The 24,993-nt window shown below is 40.5% G+C and overlaps 1 protein-coding gene across 2 annotated transcripts in view; it reads left to right on the top strand.

Moving 5' to 3' along the window:
• Positions 1–24,314, top strand: part of TMEM178A (transmembrane protein 178A) — a 97,378-nt gene extending 73,064 nt beyond the window's left edge. For both annotated transcript variants that reach the window (XM_061155548.1, XM_061155547.1), the window contains exons 2-4: positions 9,749–9,862; positions 12,944–13,081; positions 23,345–24,314. In XM_061155548.1, the coding sequence (XP_061011531.1) occupies positions 12,976–13,081; positions 23,345–23,586 (348 nt within the window). In that variant the 5' untranslated portion in view covers positions 9,749–9,862; positions 12,944–12,975 and the 3' untranslated portion in view covers positions 23,587–24,314. The remainder of the gene's footprint in view (positions 1–9,748; positions 9,863–12,943; positions 13,082–23,344) is intronic.
• Positions 24,315–24,993: the final 679 nt, after the last annotated feature.

The raw sequence follows: 24,993 nt of genomic DNA, 5'->3' as shown, positions 1-24,993 counted from the left end.
AGGTTAAGTAACTGGCCAAGGGCACATAGCTAGTGAGTGGTGAAGCCAGAATACAAATCCAGGCTGTCCGGCTCCAATAGAGTGAACACAAAGACAATTCCACACTGCTAAGAAATTGATGCTCCACTAGTGTTAATCATAAGTAATTATAGCAGAACAAGCTAGTATATTGTAGAGAAAGAGTTTAAGCAAAGAGTAACATTCACATCTTTCAGACACTTCCAGTATCCAACCTTCTTGCTCTTAGTTGCTTTTATAGAGTCTTATTCACCTTCATCTGGAAACTTCCTCTCTCCAGTACAAGAGGCACCAGCCACACGAGACTTCCAAAAGGAGATGTGCCATAAGGGAAAAGCAAACACCAGGTTTTGAAGACTTGGTGTTAAAAAAAAGCACGTCAGTTATCTCATTCATAATTTTCAAAATCTTGATTACTTGTAAAAATATGTTAAAATTAATATCCCCTGTTTATTTTTATAATGTGACTATTAGAAAATTTAAAATTATTTATGTGACTTGTGTTCTGTTTCTACTGGACAGCAACACTATAGGTTTACTGATTTTATATCTTTCTCCCTTCAGTTCTGGACACTTCACGATGGGTTTGCCCTTCAGGACTGGTTTTGGTCATTTTGGGCTTAGAAGTCAGCTTTAAGCTACTGGGCTTACTATACTTAGTTATTTATCTAAGTGAGAGCTGTTCATGCTGATTCAAGGAGGTGATGAGGAAAACCTTTCTTTCCTTTTTTTCTGTTTAGCACCTGACTTCCTCTGAAATTAAATCTCTTAGGTAAGAACATGGTGGCTACCCTGCCCTGTGACCCCACAGTTGATCTTTCCTTTTAACCTGGGATGTGTGCAGATAGAGCTGTTGGGGAAAGAGTTCTTCATTTTTCTGCCCACGGGCCAATTGTGGAATTCCAAGTTGCTTTTGAAATGTTTTAGGAAACCATGCACACTGTTCAGCAACCCTTTCACCTGCTCGAGGACCCGAAGTGTCAGTTACACTGCATTCGTCAACAGCTGTGGCTGATGGACCTCTTAAACGTCACAGACCCAGAAGGGAAGTCGCAGTCTGGCCCTTAAGGAATTTCAGATTTTCGGGAGAGGCAGACTTGCTGACTTGTTAGGAAATAAAGACTGAGTGATTAGAGCTAGATTGTGTGGCTCAGCCTTGAACATCAAAATAAAGCCAGAGAAGGGGGTGAGCTGCATGGGCCATGTGCTCAGAGAAGACTTTTTGAATGAAGACTTTGAGCCTGGAGGGTTTAGTGGGTTGTGGGCTGTTCTAAGGGGAAGGGTGCAGGTATAGGAGGAGATGAGACATGTCTGGGAGGGGTGAGGGGAGCCACTGGGGACCAGTTACAGGTAAGTGTGAGTGAGCTGGGGTCAGGGACAGAAGGTAGGGGCTTGACACCTGGGCTTGACTCAGGGGGAAGCTGAGTATGGTATAGTCTCGGAAGGAGCAGGACAGAGTTGGACAATGAAAACTTTGAGCTTATTGCCCTCAGAGTTCCCTAGAAATGTTCTTATCTTCTGTTTGCCTAAATGTGGAAGCTGCTACATTGACACAGCTTCAAAGCTATTCATTATACAATTATATGGCACGTACCTTGTGCAAGGCACCTTGTTTTCAAATAAGTACAGGATTATAAAACAAATACAGTGTTACAGGATGGCAAGAAAACTGTGTCCCACTTCAGTTCAGTTCAGTCATGTCCGACTCTCTGCGACCCCATGAACCTCAGCATGCCAGGCCTTCCTGTCCATCACCAGCTCCCGGAGTCCACCCAAACCCATGTCCTTTGAGTCGGTGATGCCATCCAACCATCTCATCCTCTGTCGTCCCCTTCTCCTCCTGCCCTCAATCTTTCCCAGCATCACGGTTTTTTCAAATGAGTCAGCTCTTCTCATGAGGTGGCCAAAGTATTGGAGTTTCAGCTTCAACATCAGTCCTTCCAATGAACATCCAGGACTGATCTCCTTTAGGATGGACTGGTTGGATCTCCTTGCAGTCCAAGGGACTCTCAAGAGTCTTCTCCAATACCACAGTTCAAAAGCATCAATTCTTCTGCACTCAGCTTTCTTTATAGTTCAACTCTCACATCCATACATGACTACTGGAAAAACCATAGCCTTGACTAAATGGACCTTTGTTGACAAAGTAATGTCTCTGCTTTTTAATATGCTATCTAGGTTGGTTATAACTTTCCTTCCAAGGAGTAAGCGTCTTTTAATTTCATGGCTGCAATCACCATCTGCAGTGATTTTGGAGCCTCAAAAAATAAAGACAGACATTTTTCCACTGTTTCCCCATCTATTTGCCATGAAGTGATGGGACCAGATGCCATGATCTTAGTTTTCTGAATGTTGAAATTTAAGCCAACTTTTTCACTCTCCTCTTTCACTTTCATCAAGAGGCTCTTTAGTTCTTCTTCATTTTCTGCCATAATGGTGGTGTTATCTGCATATCTGAGGTTATTGATATTTCTCCTGGCAATCTTGATTCCAGCTTGTGCTTCATCCAGCCCAGCGTTTCTCATGATGTACTCTGCATATAAGTTAAATAAGCAGGGTGACAATATACAGCCTTGACGTACTCCTTTTCCTATTTGGAACCAGTCTGCTGTGGGTGGAAGGTGGGGAAATAGTCGCAAAGTGGCCAGTTAGCCAGCTGTTCAGGTGTGAAGTGAAGATTCGATAGGAGTCTTGAGAGGTGGTGAAAGAGGAGTAGTAACAGGAGAGCCACTGGTTAGACCATTGTAGAGTCAGGTGTTTCATGAGTGTGTGTATTCCTCTGTGCACTTGGGTTGATGTGCAATGCTCATTTAGGGTTCAGACTCCTGGTGTGTCTGATTGTTCTGGTGGTGAACATGGGCGGATGCCGAGAGAGAACTCATAATCCAGTGCCGATGTTTCCTCAGCCTCAGAGTGGGTCACATCCTGTGCTACATCTCTCTGTTTCTCACAATAACCCCGTGAAATATCTGCCATTGCTCCCACTCTTTTACAGATGAGGGAACTGAGTCTCAGAGAGGTTAAGTAATTCACCCAAAATCATACAGCTGGGATTCAACTCTGAGTCTGGCTGACTGCAAGGCCTTTAGCCACTGCATGTACTGCCTCATCATTGACTCTGATGATTTTTTACAGCATCTTCTGCTGTTTCTCAGTCATTTAACCTAGAATGTGAGTTTCTGTAACTTAGCTCAGAATTTGATTCATTTCTCTTAAGCATCAGAAACAACAGAAATTCACCAGCCCCTAAGCCCCATTTTTAACCCTTGTGCAGCATAGTCTATATATCTTATTCTGTGGTTTATATCATCATTAGAGTGGCTCTATTGGCCCTTTAAGAAGCTAATTAATCACTAAATATAGACCACGAGTTGTTCTTTTCAACCCCCTGCGTGTCTCTTCCCCCCATTGTGTGATGCCATCTGGTGCTATGATCTCATGCTTTTTGTATTCCTTTCCAGAGAACAAGATTCATTGCTCTCTAAGCCCGGAAAGCCAGTTAATTTCAAAGTTTGCATGCATGGCTTTGAAAAAATTTGCATCTAATGCCTCCTTGTGGATTTTCAGAGTATCACTCTTCAATATATCTCATGGAACTTCTATCTTGACCCTCTATGTATATACATATTCTTGTCTTTTTATCAAAAGAAACTTAGTTTGTCTTTAGCAAACCATCAAGCAACTGCAGGTCTTTTCCTGTGTGATTTTTGTGAAGTTTCATTTTGTCAATTTTTTTGTGTGTGCTATAGGAAGCCAGAACTTAATAATATACTTTCCTCTTCAAATCGATTTGACTTTCTGCTGTGACAGTGGAACAAATGTTTAAAGGATATAAAAGAGCTAATGGCAGCCTTTGACCCTACTGCTGTCTGCCCTTTAGTGCATCTTTACCCCGACTTCTGCCTGAAATCTCAAATAATCTTTCAAGGGAGTGTAACTCCAGGGCTGTAGAGCATTTTCTTGCAGACTCAAGGAAGTTGCTCTGGGTTCCCCACCGTACTCCTAATCTTTGGGATTTTAGATGCTTCATTCAGACCTTGTCACTCTCCCCACTTCCTTTTTCTTCTCATTTCAGTGTTCTCGGCAGTTTAAATTTAGCCTGTAAGCCTCCTGGGGAAGGAAAGGTAATTTGGTTGCATGTGCACTGCTTACCTCATTCCTGGCACGTGTGGGGAGCAGAAGAACCTGGGCTGGCCGCCCGCCTCCTTTCTGCTATGCCTCTGCCCCCTGGGATCACACCCATTTCCAGCAGGGGTGGAGGAGGAGATGGGCTCTGAGAGTATTAGTCATGATGTTTAGCAAGGGACCAAACATTTCCTCAGTACAGGAGTTGGTAGAAGGCCAGCCCTCTGAGTCTGAGAGAATTTCTTCCCAGTCCAACCCCATATCTAGCCTTAAGCAGCTTCTGTGAGATGCAGGAAGGATGAAGCCACTGAGTCAGCCATGAGCCAATCCAGTCTCTGAATAATGTGTGTTGAAAGGTACGGATAATGTACAGACAGAAGCCTCAATTTAGGTATCAGGTTTGTTTCCAAAAGAGCATATGCTTGTACTAAGCTGAAAAATTTGTTTTTCACTTCAAACTGACAGTTCATTTAATAACTACAGTTCTTGAATTTATGATTACCAGGGGGGAAGGGTGAGAGGAAAGGATAGATTGGGAGTTTGGAATTGACATGTATACACTCCTGTGTTTAAAATAAAATGCCTTTCCATGAAAACAAACTAACTACAGATATCCCTACCCACAGAATTAAGAGGCATTTCTAAAAGAGTAAGGATTCCTAACTTTCCTGAGTGAGCATTATGCAAAGTTTGGGTGACATCGTATATGTTAAAGCTTAGTTATTGCTTTGCACTTTGTACTATTGCTTTGGTCTAGTCACTTAACCTTTGTAAGCATCAGATTTTTCTTCCACCTAATGGAGTTAATAATACCTATTTTATATCTAGTTCTTAGGGGAATTGGTGAGTATCAAATGAATTTTGACAAATGCTTTTTTTTTTTTTTCATCTATGAGGTGGTTTTTGCACTTCATTCTATTGATAAGGCATATTATATCAATTCATCTTCTTATGTTGAACCAACCTTACCATCCTGGCATAAATTGCATTTGGTCATGATGTTCTATCCTTTTTATATGTTGGTGAATTTGGTTTGCTAGTACTTCATTGAGGATTTTTGAATACATAGTTATAAGAAATGTTTTGTAATATTCTTTCCTTGTGATGCCTTTGTTTTTTGTATCAGGGCAAAACTGGCCTCATCAATGATTTGGGAATTTATCCCTCCTCTTTTTTTTTTTTTTTTTTTAAGAGTTTATGAAACATGGTTAATTCTTCTTTAAACATTTGGTAAAGTTCACCAGTGAAGCTCTTTGGTTCTGGACTTTCCTTTGTGGAAATTTTTTTTTTTACTAAGTTGATAACTAACTGAGGCTCTTTAGTTGATATTGATCTGTTTATATGTTCTATCTCTTCTTGAGGTTGTTTTGGTAATTTGTGTCTCTCTAGGAAGTTCTCATATAATCTGTAGCATCTAATTTGTTGACATATAATTTTTTCACAGTATTCTCTTGTTACTATTTTTTGTTTTTGTAAAGTGATGTCTTCTGTTTCATTCCTGAATTTAGTAACTCAAGTCTTCTCTCCTTTTGCCTTGAATGGTCTAGATAAGGATTTTTCAATTTTATTAATCTTTTCAAAGAATCAATTTTTAAAAAAAAACTTTCCTCATTTTTCTAGTCTCTACTAAATTTACTTCTACCCTAATTATGTAATCTCTCCTGCTTTGGGTTTAGTTTGTTCTTCTCTTTTTAGTTTTTTCAGATAGAAAGTCAGGCTGCTGATTTGAGACTTTCTCTTTTAATGTAGGCATTTACAGGTGTAAATTCCCTCTAAGCACTGCTTTAGCTGCAGCTCATAGATTTTCACATACTGTGATTTTGTTTTCATTAATCTCAAAGTGTTTTTAAACTTTCCTTGTAATTCCTTTTTGACTCATTCATTGTTTAGAAGTGTTACTTAATTTCCAAAAATTTCTGAATTTCCAAAATTTCCTTCTGTTATTGATTTCCAATTTCATTATATTGCGGTCAGAGAACATACTTTGTATGACTTTTAAATGCATTGAAATTTATTTTATTGCATAAAATATGGTGTATGCTGGGGAGTGTCTGACGTACGCTTGAAGATTACGTAGATTCTGCTGTTTGGTGGAGTGTTCTGTAGATGTCTGTTTTGTCTAGTTGGTTTATAGTGTTGTTCAAATCTTCTGTTTATTTGTTGACTCTCTGCAGTTCTACCATTATTGAAACTGGAGTACTAAAGTCTCCAACTATTATTGTTGAATTGTCTATTTCTTCCTTTAATTATGCCAGTTTTTTTGACTATTTTGGGGCTTTGTTGGTAAGCGGATAAAATGTGTTTAAAGTTGTTATATCTTCTTAGTGAGTTGACCTTTTTATCATTATAAACTGTCTTTCTTTGTCTCTAGTAACAGTTTTTGTCTTAAAGTCTAATTTTGTTTGATATTAGTATAGCCATTCCATCTCTCTTGTGGTGACTATTTTCATGGTGTATCTTTTTCCATCTTTTACTTCCAGCCTACTTGTGTCTTTGAATCTAAAGTGTGTCTCTAGTGGCTATCAGATAGTTGGATCACGTTGTTTTATCTATAACGCAATCTCTGCTTTTGTTGAAATGTTTGGTCTATTTATATTTAATGTAATTCCATTTATGTGTCCCTGTTTTGTAACATTACAGATGTTTCTCCATGTGGATTCAGTTACTGTTATTTCATTCAGCCTGAAGGACTTCCCTTACTATTTCTTATAGGGCAGGCCTGCCAGTGACACATTCTCTCAGTTTTTGTTTAACTGGAAATGTCTTCACTTTCTGTTCATTTCTGAAGGATAACTTTGCTGCATTTAAAATTCTTGCTTGACAACCTTTCTTTCAGTGCTTTGAATATGTCATTCCACTCCCTCTGACCTCCATGGTTTCTGGTGAGAAATCAGCTTCTAATCTTTTGAGGAGTCCTTACATATGATACATTGCTTTTTTTCTTGTGGTTTTCAAGAGTCTCCATCTTTGGCTTTCTACAGTTTGATGATGGTGTGTCTGAATATGAGTTTGTCCTTTTTTACTTCATCAAACTTTTTAGATGTATAGATTCATGTTTTTTATCAAATTTGGAAAAATTTTGACAACTATTTCTTCAAATACTTTTTTTGTCCCTTTTCCCTCTCCTTCTTTCTGGGACTCCCATTATATTCCTCAGACTGGATAATATCAATTGATTTATCTTCAAGTTGACTGATTATTTTTCCTGCCTGCTTAAAACTTTGTTGAGCCCCTATTTTAAAATTTCAGTTACTATACTTTTCAACTTTTGAATTTCTATTTCTTTTCATACATTTCATCACTTTACTGATATTCTCTGTTTGGTGAGACATCATTCTCACACTGGCCTTTAGTTCCTTGGACATGGTTTCCTTTAATTCTTTTAACATATTTAGAACATTTGATTTAAAGTCTTGGTTAGGGACTTCCCTGGTGGTCCAGTGGTTAACACTCCACATTTCCACTGCAGGGGGCACAGGTTCAATCCATGGTTGGGGAACTAAGATCTCACATGTTTGGCGGTGTGTTAAAAACAGAAAACAAAAACCAAGAAACAAAACTTTGAATTGTGAAGTCTTGGTTAGGTAAATCCAGGGTCCGGGCTTCTTCAGTGATAATTTCTATTGACTAACTTCTTTTTCCTACGTATGAGTCACATGTTCCTTTTCTGTGTTTGCTTTGTACTTTTTAATTGAAACTGGGCATTTAAAATTATATAGCAATTCTGGAAATCAGATTCTCCCTCCTGCTCAGAGTTTGTTATTACTTTTTGTGTCATTGTTTTTTTTTGTTTAGTGACTCTACTGAACTAATTCTGTGAAGTCTGTATCCTTCGTCATATGTGGGCCCTAAAGTCTCTGCTTGACTAGCTTAGTGGGAAGCTAATGACTATACAGAAATGTCCTTAACTGCCTAGAACCAGTAAGTCCCCAGTCTTTGCTGATGGGCCACGGGTGTGTTGGGGCACATCGTTCAACTCCTCCTCTAGCCCTTCATTTCCTGCTTACACAGAGCCTCAAAGTTAGCCCAAGGATGAGTATCAAGTAGAATGATAATTTTGAAAATCATAAATGTAAACCATTAATACATTTTCAATCTGTTATCTATTATTATTCTCAGCCCAGATCATTTGTTCTTTGTAAGCACAGGGATTTTCTGACTTATAAACACATAACATATATAAACACTGAACTTACATGTCTTATAGACCTCACAACCAAAGAGGAAAATAAAAGAGAGCTTTGAGCTTTTCGGAGAATCTGCGGTTTCATAAGGAAAAGAAAAATAAGCTTCCAAAAAGCAGAGATAGTGTTGGGTAGTGTTTTTCAGCAGCCTGTATCAGAATTACTTGGGATGTTTGTTAAAAGTCAAGTTTGTGGCTCCGTCCCAAATCTTTTGATTCAGAGTATCTTTGGTGAGGTCCAGGGTCTGCATGTTAAACTATCTCCCCAGGTGATTCTTATGTACACTAATGACTGAGAAACTATTTATGAGAGATGATCCTGTAGGTGCCTTCATATCAGGGGCTAACTGGCTCATGATATTAACTATGCTCAAATATTAATCTCCCTTTTCAATGTCTGATCTTTAAAAAAATTTCACTTTATTATTACATTTACTCGAAGTCTACCAATTAGAGATTATTTGCATCTATGAGAATTTTTTTTTTTTTAACAGCTGCCTGAGTTAAAGGATTAACATTTACTCACAGCTCTTTAAAAATTAATCTAATCAGTTTGCCTTTATCCAAACAACTGATCACAGTGATTTACAAGGAAAGAACAAAGTTTTGTTTTATTTTAATTTGAAAGGAAGATAGATACTTTTGTTGGATTCAGCAAATTTTAGGGGAAAAATAGGCCTGTGTTTAATCTATGCAATAAAAGCATGGATTGGAAGGGAATGTAGGAGAAGTTGCTAGATAAAGTAGTGGGTATTTTCCCCTTTCAAAATATTATGCAAACAACCAGAAAAGGGAGGAAACACATTTCTTTCTTCTTTAAATATCACCCTTTCTCTTAGGACCTCGAATTCAGATCAATAAAATTTGTATTAAGGAATTAACATCAGCTACTCTAGGGCTAGTTAGGCTCTTGTGGGTTGTCTGGAGACCTAATTACCACTTAAACCATCATGTGGAAGGCTCTTGATGGAAAAATGTCTTCTGGTTTACAAATAACACACTTCCTGATGTATTTTTTGATTCAGCCCATTTGAGAGTTTGAGGTTGGATCAGATTTGGATGCATGAAATTTATCTGTGTTAACATTCCAGGCTGATTTCTCCCAATCCTCTGTATACTTTTAGGCCATTTCTCCTTAAGGAGTTTTGTGTTTAATTAACACAAATTCAGTGTTGAAAAAACAATTAAGGGAGTTTAGATTCTTATCAAATTTAATACATTCAAATATAGAAACGTGATTTAAAAATTATTTCATGTTTTGGGTTTGTACTGCTTTGACTTGTCTCTATTAATGAGAGTAATCAATAGATTCTTCTCCCTTGTCCCTTCAAGCCAGTTTAGGAGGCATTATCCTGCCTTCAGTTTCCAGAATTCTATTACAAATGCACAAACTAGTAGCTCACATTTCTTATTTCCTTCAAGGTATCGCACAGCGATGTACAGCTATCAAGTACCACTTTTCTCAGCCAATCCGCTTACGAAACATCCCTTTCAATTTGACCAAGACAATCCAGCAAGATGAATGGCACCTGCTTCGTGAGTATTTCCGGGAAAGGGTCAGAGAGGAAGCGGTGTCTTTCTGAACAAAAAGCATTCCCACCAGCCCTTTCAGATCTGGACTGAAAGATGCTGTGCTGATCCTGCATGGGCCTCTGGGCCCCATCCGACTTGGGCAGAGACTCAGAGGGTCATCTCATCGTGCCGAGGTCACAGCTTGTTTGCAGATCAGACGTGTGAGAGTCAGGCGTGGGGCTCTGGGAGACAGTGCAGCGAGCTTGTCTGTCTTGGTGGCATCTGCATACAAACCACATCTTGGGTGTTTCCTTTAGCAAGTCATGGGGTACAAGGCCCTGATCTGGCAATTGTCTCAGTGAGCCCAGGAGATTATACCTTAGGTGCTCTTATTTTTGTTTTATTTATCCAATATTCATTTTAGTTACCGTTTCTATCTCGGACCTTGGTGTGTCTGTTCAAATATCTTTATGAGTGTATGTTATAATTTTCTCAGAAGATGTCTGTTACCTCCACATCTTGATGGCAGGAACTCTCTTGTTACTGTTAGGAAAATGTGAAAGTCTAGAAAGCATCATGCAATGTGACACCAAAGAAAACTGATATTTACCTGAAAACTATTGATTCACATTGCCTAGGGATAGATAACCCAGGAAAGCAAAAAAAAAAAAAAAAAACCCCAAAAAAACCAGCTAGGCCTAATTCTTTTTAATGTTTACCCCACTCAGAGGTTGACATTGTCATTTCCAGTGCAATCAGTGCAAGGACTTCAGTGATCTTGTTTGGCGACCAAAGTCACTACAAAGGCAGAGTTTCATTTTGCAAAGTAAAATCTCTCTGCAGATCAAAGGGCTCTATTTTGAATCTCAAACACATAAATGGAAGCTCTTAAGATACTGCCCACAGCAGTGGTATAATATTATAAATATTGTGATTGGCACATTTAGAACTTGGAACGTCCTTGGCTTAAATGTGGTTTATTTCTTGATAAACCTGAAAATTCCTAAAAATTATTTTTGGCTGGCTGATCTTAATGGTCATTTCTCAACAGACCTTAGTTAGAGCCTTATCTAAGTGTTCTTAAAATTACTTTTGAGCATGTTTAGGGTTTTTTTGCCTTAATCATCTATCCAGAAAGCCACATAGTCATTGGTTTTAGGTGAGAAAAGATCATTACAGGGTCCTGAAAAAGAACCTTGTCTCTTTACTCTAAGAGTTTGTACCCTGTCACTGCCCAGCAAGACCATGTTGAGCATTGTCCTCCTCATCCTCTTTGAGGTTCTCATGGAAAGATGCTTTCAGCGGTCTCAGGTGTGGCTCTTTCCAGGACAGTCACACTTGGTGATCTGTACCATGTTTAGCAGATAAGCTTAACATGTCTGGTACTAATGCAAATCCCATGTGGATTATATCTGAAGCTTGTGTGTGTACGTTTTAATGGCCATAGAAAATAAAACTTGAATCACAGGGAATTTAGGAGGTTGTGAGATTATGGTGGCTGAGCTATGATGACATCGAATGTCTCAAAATGACTTACACTGTAATATTAAACAGCCCCTTTAAATGTACTGTGTCTGTGACCCCTAGCTCTGTGATGTATACACTTTCCCTTCTAGGCTGCAATGCCCTGATTCAATATAGATGCTCTGAGCTGGAAATAAGAAATTCTTTTGAAAGAAAGGGATGAACCATGTGCGACAAGGCCAAGACTGGAAGCTACCGTAATCCACCCTGTATACACCACCCTGAGTTGTCCAGGAGCCCCAGGAACACACAGGGAGGTGGTATCTGCCTGGGCACCTTTGCAGAGCAGCCCGCATTCACGCAGCAGGGTGTGCCTATTGTCTGGGCTCTGTATGCGCATAGGTGTGCGTGCTCTACCTTGCCCAGGACTGTTGACTGGTCTCAGGGTCAGCCTTATGTTTGGGATCTATTGCTTTAAGACGGGTCAAAGAAATTTAGCCACAATTTTAAAAATTATCTTCATTCAAATTAAAAAAAGGAGAGAGGAAGATAGAAAAAGAAAATAACAGGAGGGTGGGCAATCAGAGTATTCAAAGTGTTCATTGCTCAGTCATGTCTGACTCTTTGCAACCACATGGACTGTAGCCCACCAAGCTTCACCGTCCATGGAATTCTGTAGGCAAGAATAGTGGAATGGGTTACTTACTATTCCCTTCCCCAGAGCATCTTCCTGACCCAGGGGTTGAACCTGGCTCTCCTGTATTGTAGGCAGATTCTTCACCATCTGAGCCACCAGGGAAGCCCAGTGTACCTAAGTACATGAAGTCAGTCAATCTCTTGGTTATGACCCAGAAGGTGGGCAGGGGCTGGGCTCCTGGCCCAGTGATCACAACCATGGTGGTTTTGTGATAGACCAAACTTGACAGTTGCATATACAGTGGGGTTGGCCATGAAAACAGCCCTTTCTTAACCTGAGTACTTGGATGCTTGGGTGGTAGGACCTGTGTTTAAGGGGAGAGGGCCTTTATGAGCAGATGTCTTATATGTGCATCTTGGGTCCCACTTTAGGTACAACTGCTTTCACTTTCTCAAATCCTTTTTGAAAATAGGCAGGAGGAAATATAACTGAAAAATAAAATAATTGGCATCCTTGCTGCGCAGGTAAAACCATGTTTCACTGTAGCTGACTTTTTAGACTTTTTCCCCAAAGTCAAATTAACTACAGTCACTGCAGTTGGTGGTGACCTAGGTTTCTATTGCTCTTTGCAGGATAATAAAGATCCTTTGTAAACCTTCTTCAGTTTGTTCAGTACAACCTTGTTTGTTTGCAAACAAACTCTTAGTTTGTTAAGTAACTCGTTATCTATAACTCTTGCTTGCCTGGTATCCTCTGGTCTGAGTTCTACTTGGTATGGACTTTTCCATGGATTTAGAGAAGGCAGATGTTGATACCTCAATTGGTTATACCCCATCTGTCCTCTTACTAAATACTTGGGAAGTTTATTTCCTAAATCACCTTGGCCCTGTAGACGCTATGCCTATCCATGCAATTTATTAATTTTCACAATGTATACAGAGCTCTTCATTCTCTAATTTTCAATAACTCTCCTTGTTATTTTGAATGTTTGTATTTGAGATTAGATTTAAGAAGAATCACTGCTGGCTTCCTGGGCATGGCTGTGGCTGTCCTGCTTTGTGGCTGCATTGTGGCCACGGTCAGCTTCTTCTGGGAGGAAAGCCTGACCCAGCACGTGGCTGGACTCCTTTTCCTCATGACAGGTAGGTGGATCCCCTCTGACACCTTTCCCAGAAAAAGTGAAGGCTATTCTGCAGCATGTAGCTTCATTTTGTTATCTCTCTGTTAATTTTATTTTCACTTGTGAGAAAAGCAACCAAAAGGTTCTTTGACTCTGGTGGGCAATACAGAATTTAAAGAAAACAGCCATGTTAAAAACACGGGCCTGATTTCCCTATTGTGGTCCATTACAAGATTAGATGGAGATGTCTTGGGTTTAATCTCCGTATGAGGCAGATCTGATTTTTCTGTCCCATTCTTTCATATTATCCCCCTAGCTCTGACATGGACTCTTAGCAAAAGTTGACCATTGGTTCTCAGGAACCCTCCAGCAGAGGATGATAGCTCAGCACAGTCCACGCCTCTGGGCAAGTCAGCTCAGTCCATCCTTAGTGATGGAGTCACTGGTGTCATTTTTTACACACAAAAAACATTCATTCATTTTATTCTACAGATATTTTTTGAGGACTTCTTATGGTCCAGGCACTGCTTTACATATAAAGACACACAGAGATTAAGGCAGATAAAATCCTTCTCCATTTCTGTTGTGGGGAGACACAAATGATCGTTTGTGACAGTCATAAAAGCTGTGAGAAGGAGAAACGAGTTCGCAAAGGGGACCCTATTCTAAATGGGGAGTGTGCTGCAGGCAGAGGAAGGCCCAATGCCAAGCCCCAAGGAGGGGTGGGTTGATGCTTGTGTTTTGAGCTAGAGAGAGACCAGTGTGGCTGGAGAGCAAGGAGGGAAGGGACAGCATCCTGTGAGGCAGAGAAGCAGGCAGTGGCTTGGATTTTAATCCAAGAGTGATGGAATTCACCAGAAGGTTTTAAACCAAACAGTCACTTTATTTTAAAGCAGGAGGTTGGGTAGGGAGTGTGAGGAGACACAGCTAGTCTTACGGATTAGCAGGTGAAGGACATTGTTGTCTAAGAAGGAGCCAAAAGGGCTGAATTGAAGGCTGAAATTGACTGAACGTGGCTTTGGGGAGAAAACCTTCCCTCCTGCTTCTTCTCAGGACATGAGTGTGATAGTGATTAGTGAGTGCCAAGTTAGCAGTCTCACCCGAGTACGCTTAGCATCACGGCACTGTTACTCTAGATGTGCCGGCACTTTGAATAAGCTTATTTTTGCTTCTCTGGAGTCCTGTTACTCAAGTGAGCATGACTGGGTCTTCTGACACTTCTCACCGTCACGATCACTTACTCAAGCTGGTGTTAGCTCTAGGCAGCAGCGCCCCTCGGTGTTGGCACTGTCTCTGTCTTTCATGACTGACAGGTAGATGGTCAACCAGTCAGCCTGCCTAACCCAGTTCTGCCACAGAGGCCCTTCCTTCTAAGTTCTGTGGGTGTGTTTTCTACCCGATGATATGGGGCTGTAACTAGCAGTGATCTAGAATCTGGATGATCACTGTGAACATTTACCATTTAGAGCATTTAGAAGTCACCTGGGTCCTGAAAAATTCTTAACAGAACATCAACTTTTCCAAACTTAGGGGATTACACAGAGACTGAAGGATTGTAGCCCTGGGAGGCTAAAAATCTTCCCCCTTTTCTTCCCTTCCTTTATTAGCTGAGCCCTCCTTTTTCTAACTCTAGTCCTCATAGATATCAAAGTACAGATTCACTATCCCCAGCCCTGAAAAGGCCCCACGTTGTATCCTTAGGAAAATGAAAGGAGCTGAGGGTCAGACAAAAGGCTCAGTAGTACTAGTTTTTAAAGGACACTTTTAATGTGGGTAATGCATGAATAATTTAGGATGCTCTTAGATAGAAAACAATTGTTGGCATTAAAATAAATCATAGGACCATGAAAGCCAGCCTCAGTGAGCATTCCTTGGGAGGAGGACGGGCTTCTTTAGTTTTAAATGAGAGGAGGTGGGAGTTCAGTCTTGGGTCGGCTCGGGGCAGAGTTAGGAACCGAGTTTCTTGAGCCAGCCCCACCTGCCTCTGCTCAATCCTAAACTGAGTGTGTATCTTTGGGCCAGACTGACTCAGGGCTCAGCAGGGTTTATTATTCAAAGTCCCTGTGCAATTGTTAAACAAGAAAGAACAAGCAGAACAATAGCCACAATAGCAAAACCCCACTGCAACCCCCCTCCAAAATCCCAGACTTGTAAACTTGAAGTTTGATGACCAGTGCTGGAGGATAGACAGACACCACAGAACACTGTTTGGCTTTTTTGGTTTTGATTTTGATTGCCCAAATGACACTTTTTTTTTTTTGATTAAAGGGAAAATCTACTTACAGATGTCACCATCTAAAAAATTAGGTTGTTAAAATATTTTCTTTATCCTAAAGAAGTCTTGCCCACATCTTTGTCTCATTAAAACAAAAGAAAACAAAGGGGAGAGAAGTGGCTGTGGCTCTAAAAGGGTAGATAATTCAGGGCATTCTCATGATGGAAATGCCCTGTATCTGGACCATGAAAGTGGTCACATAATCTGCACACATGGTGACATTCCATGGAACGAAGTGTGCACACACACAAGGGAGTGTCTATAAAAATGGTGAAATCTGAATCAGGTGGATGGACTGTGTCTTTGTCAGTTTCCTGGTTGTGCTGTTATACTAGGGTCATATAAGACATTACTGTGTGGGGAAATCGAGTGATGGGTATGTAGGATCTTGCCTACATATATGTTATTTTTTAATTGGGTTATAATTACAATGTTGTATTAGTTTCTGCTCTACAACATGGATCAGTTGTAAGTGTACATATATCTCCTGTTTCTTGAGCCTCCCTCCAACTCATCCCCCATCCTACTCATCCCCCATCCTACTCACCATGTTACTTCTTTCAACTGCATTTGAGTCTACAGTTATTTCAGAAGAAAAAGTTTAAAGAAGAAAAGAAGAAAATTGTTTGCAACCTTCATCATTTGGGAAGTATTTTGTTTTCTAGGCGTCCATTGAACATTATACCAAATCCATTCCCCATGTCCCTATATTGTTCTGTGTTCTGTTTTTAATCCATTTTAATAGCTGCATTTTCTTCCATGGAGGGGATTTGCTGTGCTGTACTATGGGATTTAGGGAGGTTTGTTTCCTTTTTGCCACTACAAATAATACCCTTCCATTTCCTTGTAAACACTGAGATAGCTGTGTTAATCCACTGCATGAGATAAATCAGCTATAGGACCTTTGCATGTAGCTGCAGGAGATGAGAGCAAATAAGGGTTAAAAGAATCGATTTTAATTAAGCAGAAATGTCTTCGGCAGTCCTAGTCAGCGTCACTCCCACCGATTTCTGATGCTAATCTTAGCCTCTTCTAAGGCGCTGGCATCTTCACTCTACCTGAATTTATTAGTCAAACCTTCAATGAAGATCATCAGTGATGTGACAGTTTGAGATGTTAAAATGGAAACTTGGAAACAATCTCTCCTTCTGCCGTATTGCATACAGACAGCTCTTGATTACCCACATGTGGAACAGCAGGGCTGTAACTGTCACTTCTCATCCTAATTCCCTGGGGGCTCCCAAGCAGCCCTCCAGCTGGGCCAGGGGCACAGGGCCCCAGATAGAGCCTTCTGACTTCGCGGCCTCTGAGGTTACACACCCTGTCACCGAGGCGTATGCAGAGGACTAAGGAAATAAGACTAATGATCCAGGGTGAGGGGCTGCCCTTGACCAGACAGCACTGTCTTCGGGCACTGCTAGTGAATATGTGCATCAGCTTCAAATGATGCTGTCATTAGATCACCATTGTGATAGAATGATGATTATCATTTGTTAGACATATAAATATCTTCAGAAGTTAATTTATTCAATGCAAATATTTTGGGGCCTCCATTCCCCTTCACAGGCTGTGCCAGGAGTGACCACTGCTAACAACACAGGGCTTTTGGGACAGCAGAGAAAGGAGAAGCAGTCCAGGCCACCCCAGCCCAGCTCGGGGTGGGTAACACCCACATTAGGCAACCCGTTGTTTTGCTTCAATACATTCAATTTTTTTTTTTAAAAAAAGGCCTCCTCTGTAGGTGTATTGACTTATCTAGGGTATCCATTGATTATTACCTAAAACTATAGGTTCTTAATGCTATATCTGAAACTCTTGGGGCCAGGTGCACTTTGGAATTCAGGATTTAAAAAATATTTTTTTTAATATTTTTAGAAAGGTAATATAACACATGTATTCTGTATTATCTAACACCCTAGGCAGGGTCTAAAATCAAATACATTAACATTTCTGCAGCCAAACATATGAATATTCACACCAGGCAGGATCAATAAGGACTATCAATAGCCGTGTTTCACATCAGACCAAGATTTGCTGGTCAGTGACATTGCTGCAGTCTCTCAGAAGGAGATTGGACGCTTTCTGGGTTTAGTAGTTGCAGACTGTGGACCATGTATTTGATTTTTTCAAGACGTGTCATCTGTCTCTCTTAGTCCTGCCCAGTCATTTAGTTAAGGCAAATTAGCAATGGCTGTTTGAGTAATCTGTGTGAAAGTAGCGTGAGGCATTTTGTGTGTGTGTGTGTGGAACTGCAGAGACCAGAATGATGGGCAAGCCATCTTTTGAAGGAGTGAAAAAAAAAAAATCAATGTTTATGCCTTTGGGTGTTGCAGCTACGTTATTTATCAAACAGGCTAACCAGGATGCAGCAACTTCCGCTCTCTTCTGCCTTTCAAGCACATCAAAGGAGGATGGTCAGAAGAGTGGGCCCAGTTACCCTAATTACACTGTACCGGCTGGCCACAGGCACTGAGAAGAGTTTAAGGAAGGAAATTAGGTTGATGATCTGGGATGCAGCATACATTCACTTCTTTCCCAATCCGAAACTATCCCTTCCAGTCTTGTAATTCTGTGATATCACCATATCTTCTAATTAAGAATTTTGGCAGAAAACCTTTTAATATTTTATAAGAAAAGTAACTGCGTACAGGGCTCTTCAGAACCAGTAATTATTCACCTTTTTGAGGATGCTACCAGCAATAGCCAGGACAGAGGCTTGGGACTTATAAACTCCTTTCCCTTGGCACCACCAGCTGGGCTGAAGGGTATCAGTGGTGGTTGCCCCAGGGAGCTCCTGGTTGGTCAGGAGAGAGGGGAAAAGGAAGGAAAAGTCTAAGAGAAGAGGGAGGAGAGGTGACCTCTCTCCTCGCGGCTTTTTAAGAAGGATCATTTGATTTAGAACTTTGAAATGCAAGGCTGGTACCTTATCTTTCCATGTCCTCATCCCATATCTTGCATTAACTAAGTTGCTACTGACAAAATAGCAAAATTATCTGAAATAACTTGCTATCTAGATAAATCTCGCATGCTAAAAGTCGCTTCGGTCGTGTCCAACTCTTTGTGACCCCATGGACTGTGACCCGCTAGGCTGCTCTGTCCATGCGATTTTTCCAGGCAAGAATACTGGAGTGGGTTGCCATTTCCTTCTCCAAGGTAAATCTTACAGAGGGCAGTTTGGGATGAATTGGTTCTTCAGTGTGTCGAACTCACTGCATTGCAGAACTCAGTTCTGTTCAGCAGGTTTTGCTGACTCCCATGTCCTCAGTGCTATTAGGCCTCGTGTGAAACTTACAGGAAGTCTGGGGTAGGGAGGGGTCTCTACTCCTTTTCCCTGAGATGCATGCTTGGAAGTGAATGGAAAGAACATTTGGGGTTCATGATCATGTCAGTGTCAAGAAAATGATGGCTGTGACCATCAAGAACTCATTCAACTCAACTACCTCTGATGATAATCAGAACTGGGTCTGGAACCTAGGAGGGGCTTACAAATAATTCTTTTTTATTTTTGGGCTACACCACACAGCTTGTGGGAATTTAGTTCCCTGACCAGGGATCACCTGTGTCCTTGGCAGTGGGAGTGCAGAGTCCTAACCGCTGGACCTCCAGGGAATTCCACTTATAAATAACTCTTGAGCAACTGAGTGAAAGAGAAAGAAAGTGAAAGTCGCTCAATCCTGTCTGACTCTTTGAGGCACCATGGACTGTACAGTCCATGCAATTCTTCAGGCCAGAATACTGGAATGGGTAGCCTTTCCCTTCTCCAGCGGATCTTCCCAACCCAGGGATCAAACTGAGTAAATAACTCTTAAAATAGTAAAGTTTTGCTTAGGCCTCTAAAAGGGATAGAAATGTACTTCATACATTGAACACATGCACACAATGTTATCGGCTAGATCATGTGGCCCCCCTCCCATTTGTATGTTGAAGTTCTAACCCCTAGAACCTCCGAGTGTGAGTATATTTAGAGACAAGGTCTTTAAAGAGGTAATTAAATCTAAATGAGGTCATTAGGGTGGACCGTAATCCAAGGTGACTGGTGTCCTTATAAAAAAGAAGGAATTTGGACACAAATAGTTACCTGAGGAAGCATATGTGAAGGCACAGGGAGAAGACCCCCAGCTTTAAGCCAAAGAGAGAGGCCTTGCAAGAAACTCACCCTTCTAGGACCTTGATCTCAGACTTTTAGCCTCCAGAACTGTGATAAAGTAAATTTCTGTTGTTGTAGCCATCCAGTCTGCTGCTGCTTTCTTAAGGCAGCCCAGGCAACTAACACACATGAAGACTATAAGACATGTGTAGGGAACTAAAATAGAATTCAACAGGGTCAAAACTGACCAAGACTACTAATCTAGCTACACCCAAGATGTTTTCATCCTTTAAACACTTTTCCTTAACATCTTTGAAGTTAGAAGGGTTTTTCTTTCCTCTTCTTAAGAGCTCTTCTTAAGCTGTATAATATTGCCCAGCCCATGAAGAAGAGCTATGGCAGCTATGTATGTGCAAACTTCCTTAGAGCTGTGAGGGTCCAGAAAGGGGAAATTCCTAGATATGCTCTTTGGCTCGTCTTTACTTTTCTCTCACTCAGAACCACTTCAAGAGCATCTTGGAGGGAGAAAAAAATGTCCCCAGAAGAGCAGCCTCTGGGGACAGTTGTGGGGAGGGAGAGGAGCAGACACCAGGCATGTTTATGGGCTCATGGAGTCTCCTCTACCCCCTCTCAGCTGAGAGAGTAAAGGCAGAAGGAAATAAAGCAGGTTTTCATCAAGGTTTGGTGATGCCCTATTCCAGAAAGAACTTAAGTGGCACAGAAATGTGTATATTTCAAGATAAATAAAAATAAGGAATACAAATAAGACAAAGGAGCAATCAAGTCTGCGAGGCAAGATGGATCCAAGGGTGAGGTCAGCAGCCAAAAAGCATGCCATGAATTTGCCAGTTTTTGCTCCTGGGTGTGGGGCGTGGGTACAAATGTACCTTTTAGGGGAGTTTCAGCTCTCTGGCAACTTGGTGAAAAAAACAAAACAAAGCAAAACAAAACCTTGCATTAGTGATATCATTCACAGTGTCCGTGAGGTAAACACAAACAAAGTCCCCTGGGCATGACACTCAGGGCAGAGAGAGTTTAAATCCTCAGGTTATAATCTTTTTCTATTCAGTATGAGCTAGTGTTGTTATGCTAAAATTCATTTCACTCAATAGATGACCAGCCCAAGTTTCGATGCATGAAGCAGGGCTCTTAAAGCTGGTGCACTGGGACAACCCAGAGGGATGGGATGAGGAGGGAGGTGGGAGGGGGGTTCAGAATGGGGGGTGGGGAACACAGGTACACCCGTGGCTGATTCATGTCAATGTATGGCAAAAACCATCACTATATTGTATTATGTGTATTATTTCTAATTGTTGTATGATCATTGTTTATATAATAAAATGAGGAGAAACCCAGGGGAAAAAAAGTTCATTTCACTCAAAGCAGTTTTGGGTGATGGCAGGGGAGAGATGCTAATAAAATATAAGTTTAGTATAAACTCAAAAGGAGTATGTGCAGAAAGAAAAATTCATGACTCATTCAGTTTCTTATTTAGCTGTATAATATTGAGTACGAGATTCACTAGGAAATTTTGGGAAATGGCCTGGCTCTATGCTATATTGTGGAATAATAGAGTCCCTGAAAATTGACACAGCGAGGGACTTCAGGAACCAAGCCCCCATTTTTTTTCCTAGATGAAACTCAGAGAGGTTAGGTAATTTCAAGGTCACACAGTGATTAGTAGTAGAGCTGGGGACCAGAATACATATTACCTTCATCCCAGCCCAGTGCATTTGGACATCAAAGGATGCTTAAGAGTCTTAGTTTGAACTCATACTTTCTGAGGTCATTAAAAATATGTTACTCGTAAAAAGCTTCACTTTCAAGCACTCAGCTGTGTGCAGACAGATAAATGCAGATTAGAGTTTGTTCTCCTGTGAGAAGGTTACTGTTCTATTTTTAATATTTTACCTGTTGATACTCTAGAGATCAAATTCTTCTGCCTATTGTCCTATTACCAGCACTCATTAGACAGAACTTGTTACATATAAAACATTGTCTTTGTTTTGCTGCCAGTGAAAACATTCATGTAGATGCAAGAACATTTGCTCTTTATATAGTTTGAAAAAAGCAGAGTAGTATTCTATTTTTAATTGGACCAATCCTTTATGAAAGACTTATTTCCATCATGATCTTTCTTTAGTGAACGCAAAAAGCAATGTGTTTACCATAATAATTTGGAGCAAGAAGTCAGAAAACAAGATTTTATAAAACATAATCGCTTTAGAGTCTAAAAATAGAATTATGCCAAGAGTAGGAGATATTAAATCACCTCAGATCAAGTGTCCTTTTAATTTAAAGCATTTCTAAATGCACATTTGGAAAAGGATTCAGGCAATGTGTCCTTATGCGATTTAAGTGCAGGCACATTCTAGCACTTAAAAATGTCATTAAAGGGGAAAAAGGAGGCATTAAGGTGATCTTTATTTCCTCCCTGTTGGTGCCTGTTCTGAGTTTGTTTTCTTCTGGTGTTTCTGATCCCCAAAGCTCTATTAAAAAGGGATGTGGGGATCTGTTACTTTTCACCTTCTCTTTACAGTTCCAAACCTGTCTCCGAATCCTACGGAGATGCTGCAGAGATCCCTAAGGTTACCAAAGCAATTTTCCAGCAAATGGATATAACCTCCTTTGTACACGGGGATAAACCAAAATACTAAAAAGAGATGTGTAGGACTCAGAACAGAACGAAACATTCTGATACTTGACAGGGTTTTTGTATTTATTACCCACCTTCAGCTCAGCACCTGCCTTATTGCAATCCCATGCCTACCGAAAAGGAGTGTCCTTGGGGGTCCACTGTGGTGAAACAGAAGCATCTACATCCTTGAGTACTAAGAATCCTGTCTTTTGGGCTTTTTGCAGCATTTTTATCAGAATGCTGATTTTAGTGTTCTCAAAGGACAATTGTATATAACGTGTTGACATGAAGAAGTTAAATTGTTTGTTTTCCTTAGGCCACCCAAATTACCTGCATTCTGAGTGGTTGAATTATAGATCTCCTATATATGATGTCAGCTATTTTACATCAACTCCAGCTTCTCGGATTTAATTTACATTATTTAAAATTTTTTTATCCGTTTATTTAAAAAAAAAAGATTTTTGAGGCCCTGGAACGTGCCAAGCTCTGTGCCTTAAAAGAAACTTATAAAAATTAATTTATTATTCACAGACAACTGGATAAATTTCAAGGATAATGTTAATTGAAAAAGAAAGACTTGGTATGATTGCAGCTCTCTAAAAATGCGTCAACTTAGGTATAGAACAAAGGGACATGAGACTTGGGACTTTCTTGATGGTCCAGTGGTTAAGAATCTGCCTGTCAATGCAGGGGACACAGGTTCAATCCCTGGTCCAGGAAGATCCCACATTCCTTGGAGCCACTAAACCCGAGCACCACATCTACCAATCTGGCACCCTAGAGCCCGAGCACCACACCTAGGGAGTAGCCCTTGCTCACTGCAATGAGAGAAAGCTTGCACACAGCAAAGAAAATCCAGTGCAGCCAAAAATAAAATAAATAAAAATAATAAAAAGGAAATTAAAATTGTTTGTATTAGGGTTGAGTGGTTATAGAAGATTTTTTCCTTAAAAATAATCAAAATTTCTAAGTTTTTAAGAGTAAAAAAATTCATATATACATACTGTGTAATTTAGATAATTCTGAATAATTCAAGTTACCAGAATTTTCCCCTATCTGTCTTTTTCACTCCTGTGTCTCCAGAACCTAGCATACAGTCTGGCACATAAAGGTTTTGCCAATGTTTGTTGAATGAAGTAATTCAAGTGAAAGAATTGTGGCTCTTTTATTAATTTGGACTCATCATCTCATCTGTTGATCTGATGTTCACAAAGGCCTGTCTGGCATTTGCCTGTAGCCGGCAAAACTGTAACGGATCACTCTGCTCTCTTTGTATTATTTATAGGAATATTTTGCACCATTTCCCTCTGCACTTACGCTGCCAGCATCTCCTATGATTTGAACCGGCTCCCGAAGCTAATTTATAGCCTGCCTGATGATGTGGAACACGGCTACAGCTGGTCTATCTTTTGTGCCTGGTGCAGTTTAGGCTTTATTGTGGCAGCTGGAGGTCTCTGCATTGCTTACCCATTTATCAGCCGGACCAAGATTGCACATCTAAAGTCTGGCAGGGACTCCACGGTATGACTGTCCACACTCGAGTTCACTCCTTGGTGGCCCCGTCCACAGTGCGGACGACTCTTGAAGGGGACGGAGCGGAGTTTGAGTCAGGATCCCAAGCACAAACACCGTCTTTGACATTCCAGTCTGTTGCCTGCCAGCCCCTTGTGGACGACTGATATCAAATCATGCAAAACCTCCATACTTTTCTAAGGACAAGACTACTGTGGATTCAAGTGCTTTAATGACTATTTATGCTTTGACTGTGAGGAGTAGGGAACAGTGCCATGGAACATTTCTCAGTTTAGAAAGAGAGGAAACTGCAATGGAAAAATTTGTACGATTGCCACTTATTTCAGAAAGTTTGTATATAACAATTACCCGAGAGTCATTTCTATTTGCAAAAGGATTCATAACAAAGCGAGTATAATTTTCTTGTTGTTGTACCATGCTTGTTAAATTTTAATGCCGCACCTTCAGAACTTGTCCTAATGGTGTCTTGTGTCAGCTCCAAATATTTGTGCATTATTCGTTGATGTTTTTTGTCACAGGAAGATTCTTCTGTTGCCTTATTTATTTTTAATTGAAGTCTCTTCTCCATCTTTGTACTGGAATCAAAATCATAAGAGAAACAGACCAACCGTGGAAGAGTTACCCTGTAATACTATGCAGTATTGTTTGAAGTCCTATCTGTTGTTCAACCTGTCCCTTTATGTTAACCAGATCTCTGCATTAAATGACTGCCTCCTTGTTAATCTGGGTGTGTTTTTCTGTCTTTCAGCCATGGCAGTAGGTCTCCCTAGCCATTTGGACAGGTGAGAACTCTTGTTTTTAACAGACTTGTTTCATTTCAGTGAGGTTGGTCATTTTTATTTATCCTTTGTGGCTCCCACACACATGCTATTTACAAAAGATATCATTTTTCAAGCTTCTTTTAAAACCTTACTGAAGTATTTTGAGTTTTCTTCTCTCCCTCTTCCTCTCTGTTTGCGTCTGCCTGGTATTTAGCCAGTGATAAGAATTTACAGTTTCTGGCCTTATCCTTGGACCTCCTAAGCCAATGGGTTTCAACCTTGGCTGCACATCAGAATCACCTTCTTAATCATCTTCACTTGTACCTAAACTGGGTCCTGTCCCAGACCAATTACCATAGAATGTCTGCAGCTGGGCCTCAGCTTGAATATTTTTGGAAAAGAAACACCTCAGGTATGACGTGCAGCTGTGATAAAGAGTCACTGTACTGGGTCAGAGCTATGGTTATCTCCTTAATAGCTAACATTTATTTAGCACGTACTGTGTGCCAATAACTGGACTATGTTTTTTTCAGGTATAATTTCATTCAAATCCTCTCAAAAGTTCTATCAGGTAGTGTTAGGCAGCACCCCACAAGCCTTGTGGATGACCAGCCTCAAGATGGAAGAAAGAGCCCAGAGA

The sequence above is a fragment of the Dama dama genome, chromosome 11 (assembly GCF_033118175.1).
Source record: "Dama dama isolate Ldn47 chromosome 11, ASM3311817v1, whole genome shotgun sequence".
Taxonomy (NCBI): Eukaryota; Metazoa; Chordata; class Mammalia; order Artiodactyla; family Cervidae; genus Dama; species Dama dama.
Note: the sequence above shows the minus strand (reverse complement) of the source record. Positions and strands in the feature narration are given on the sequence as shown.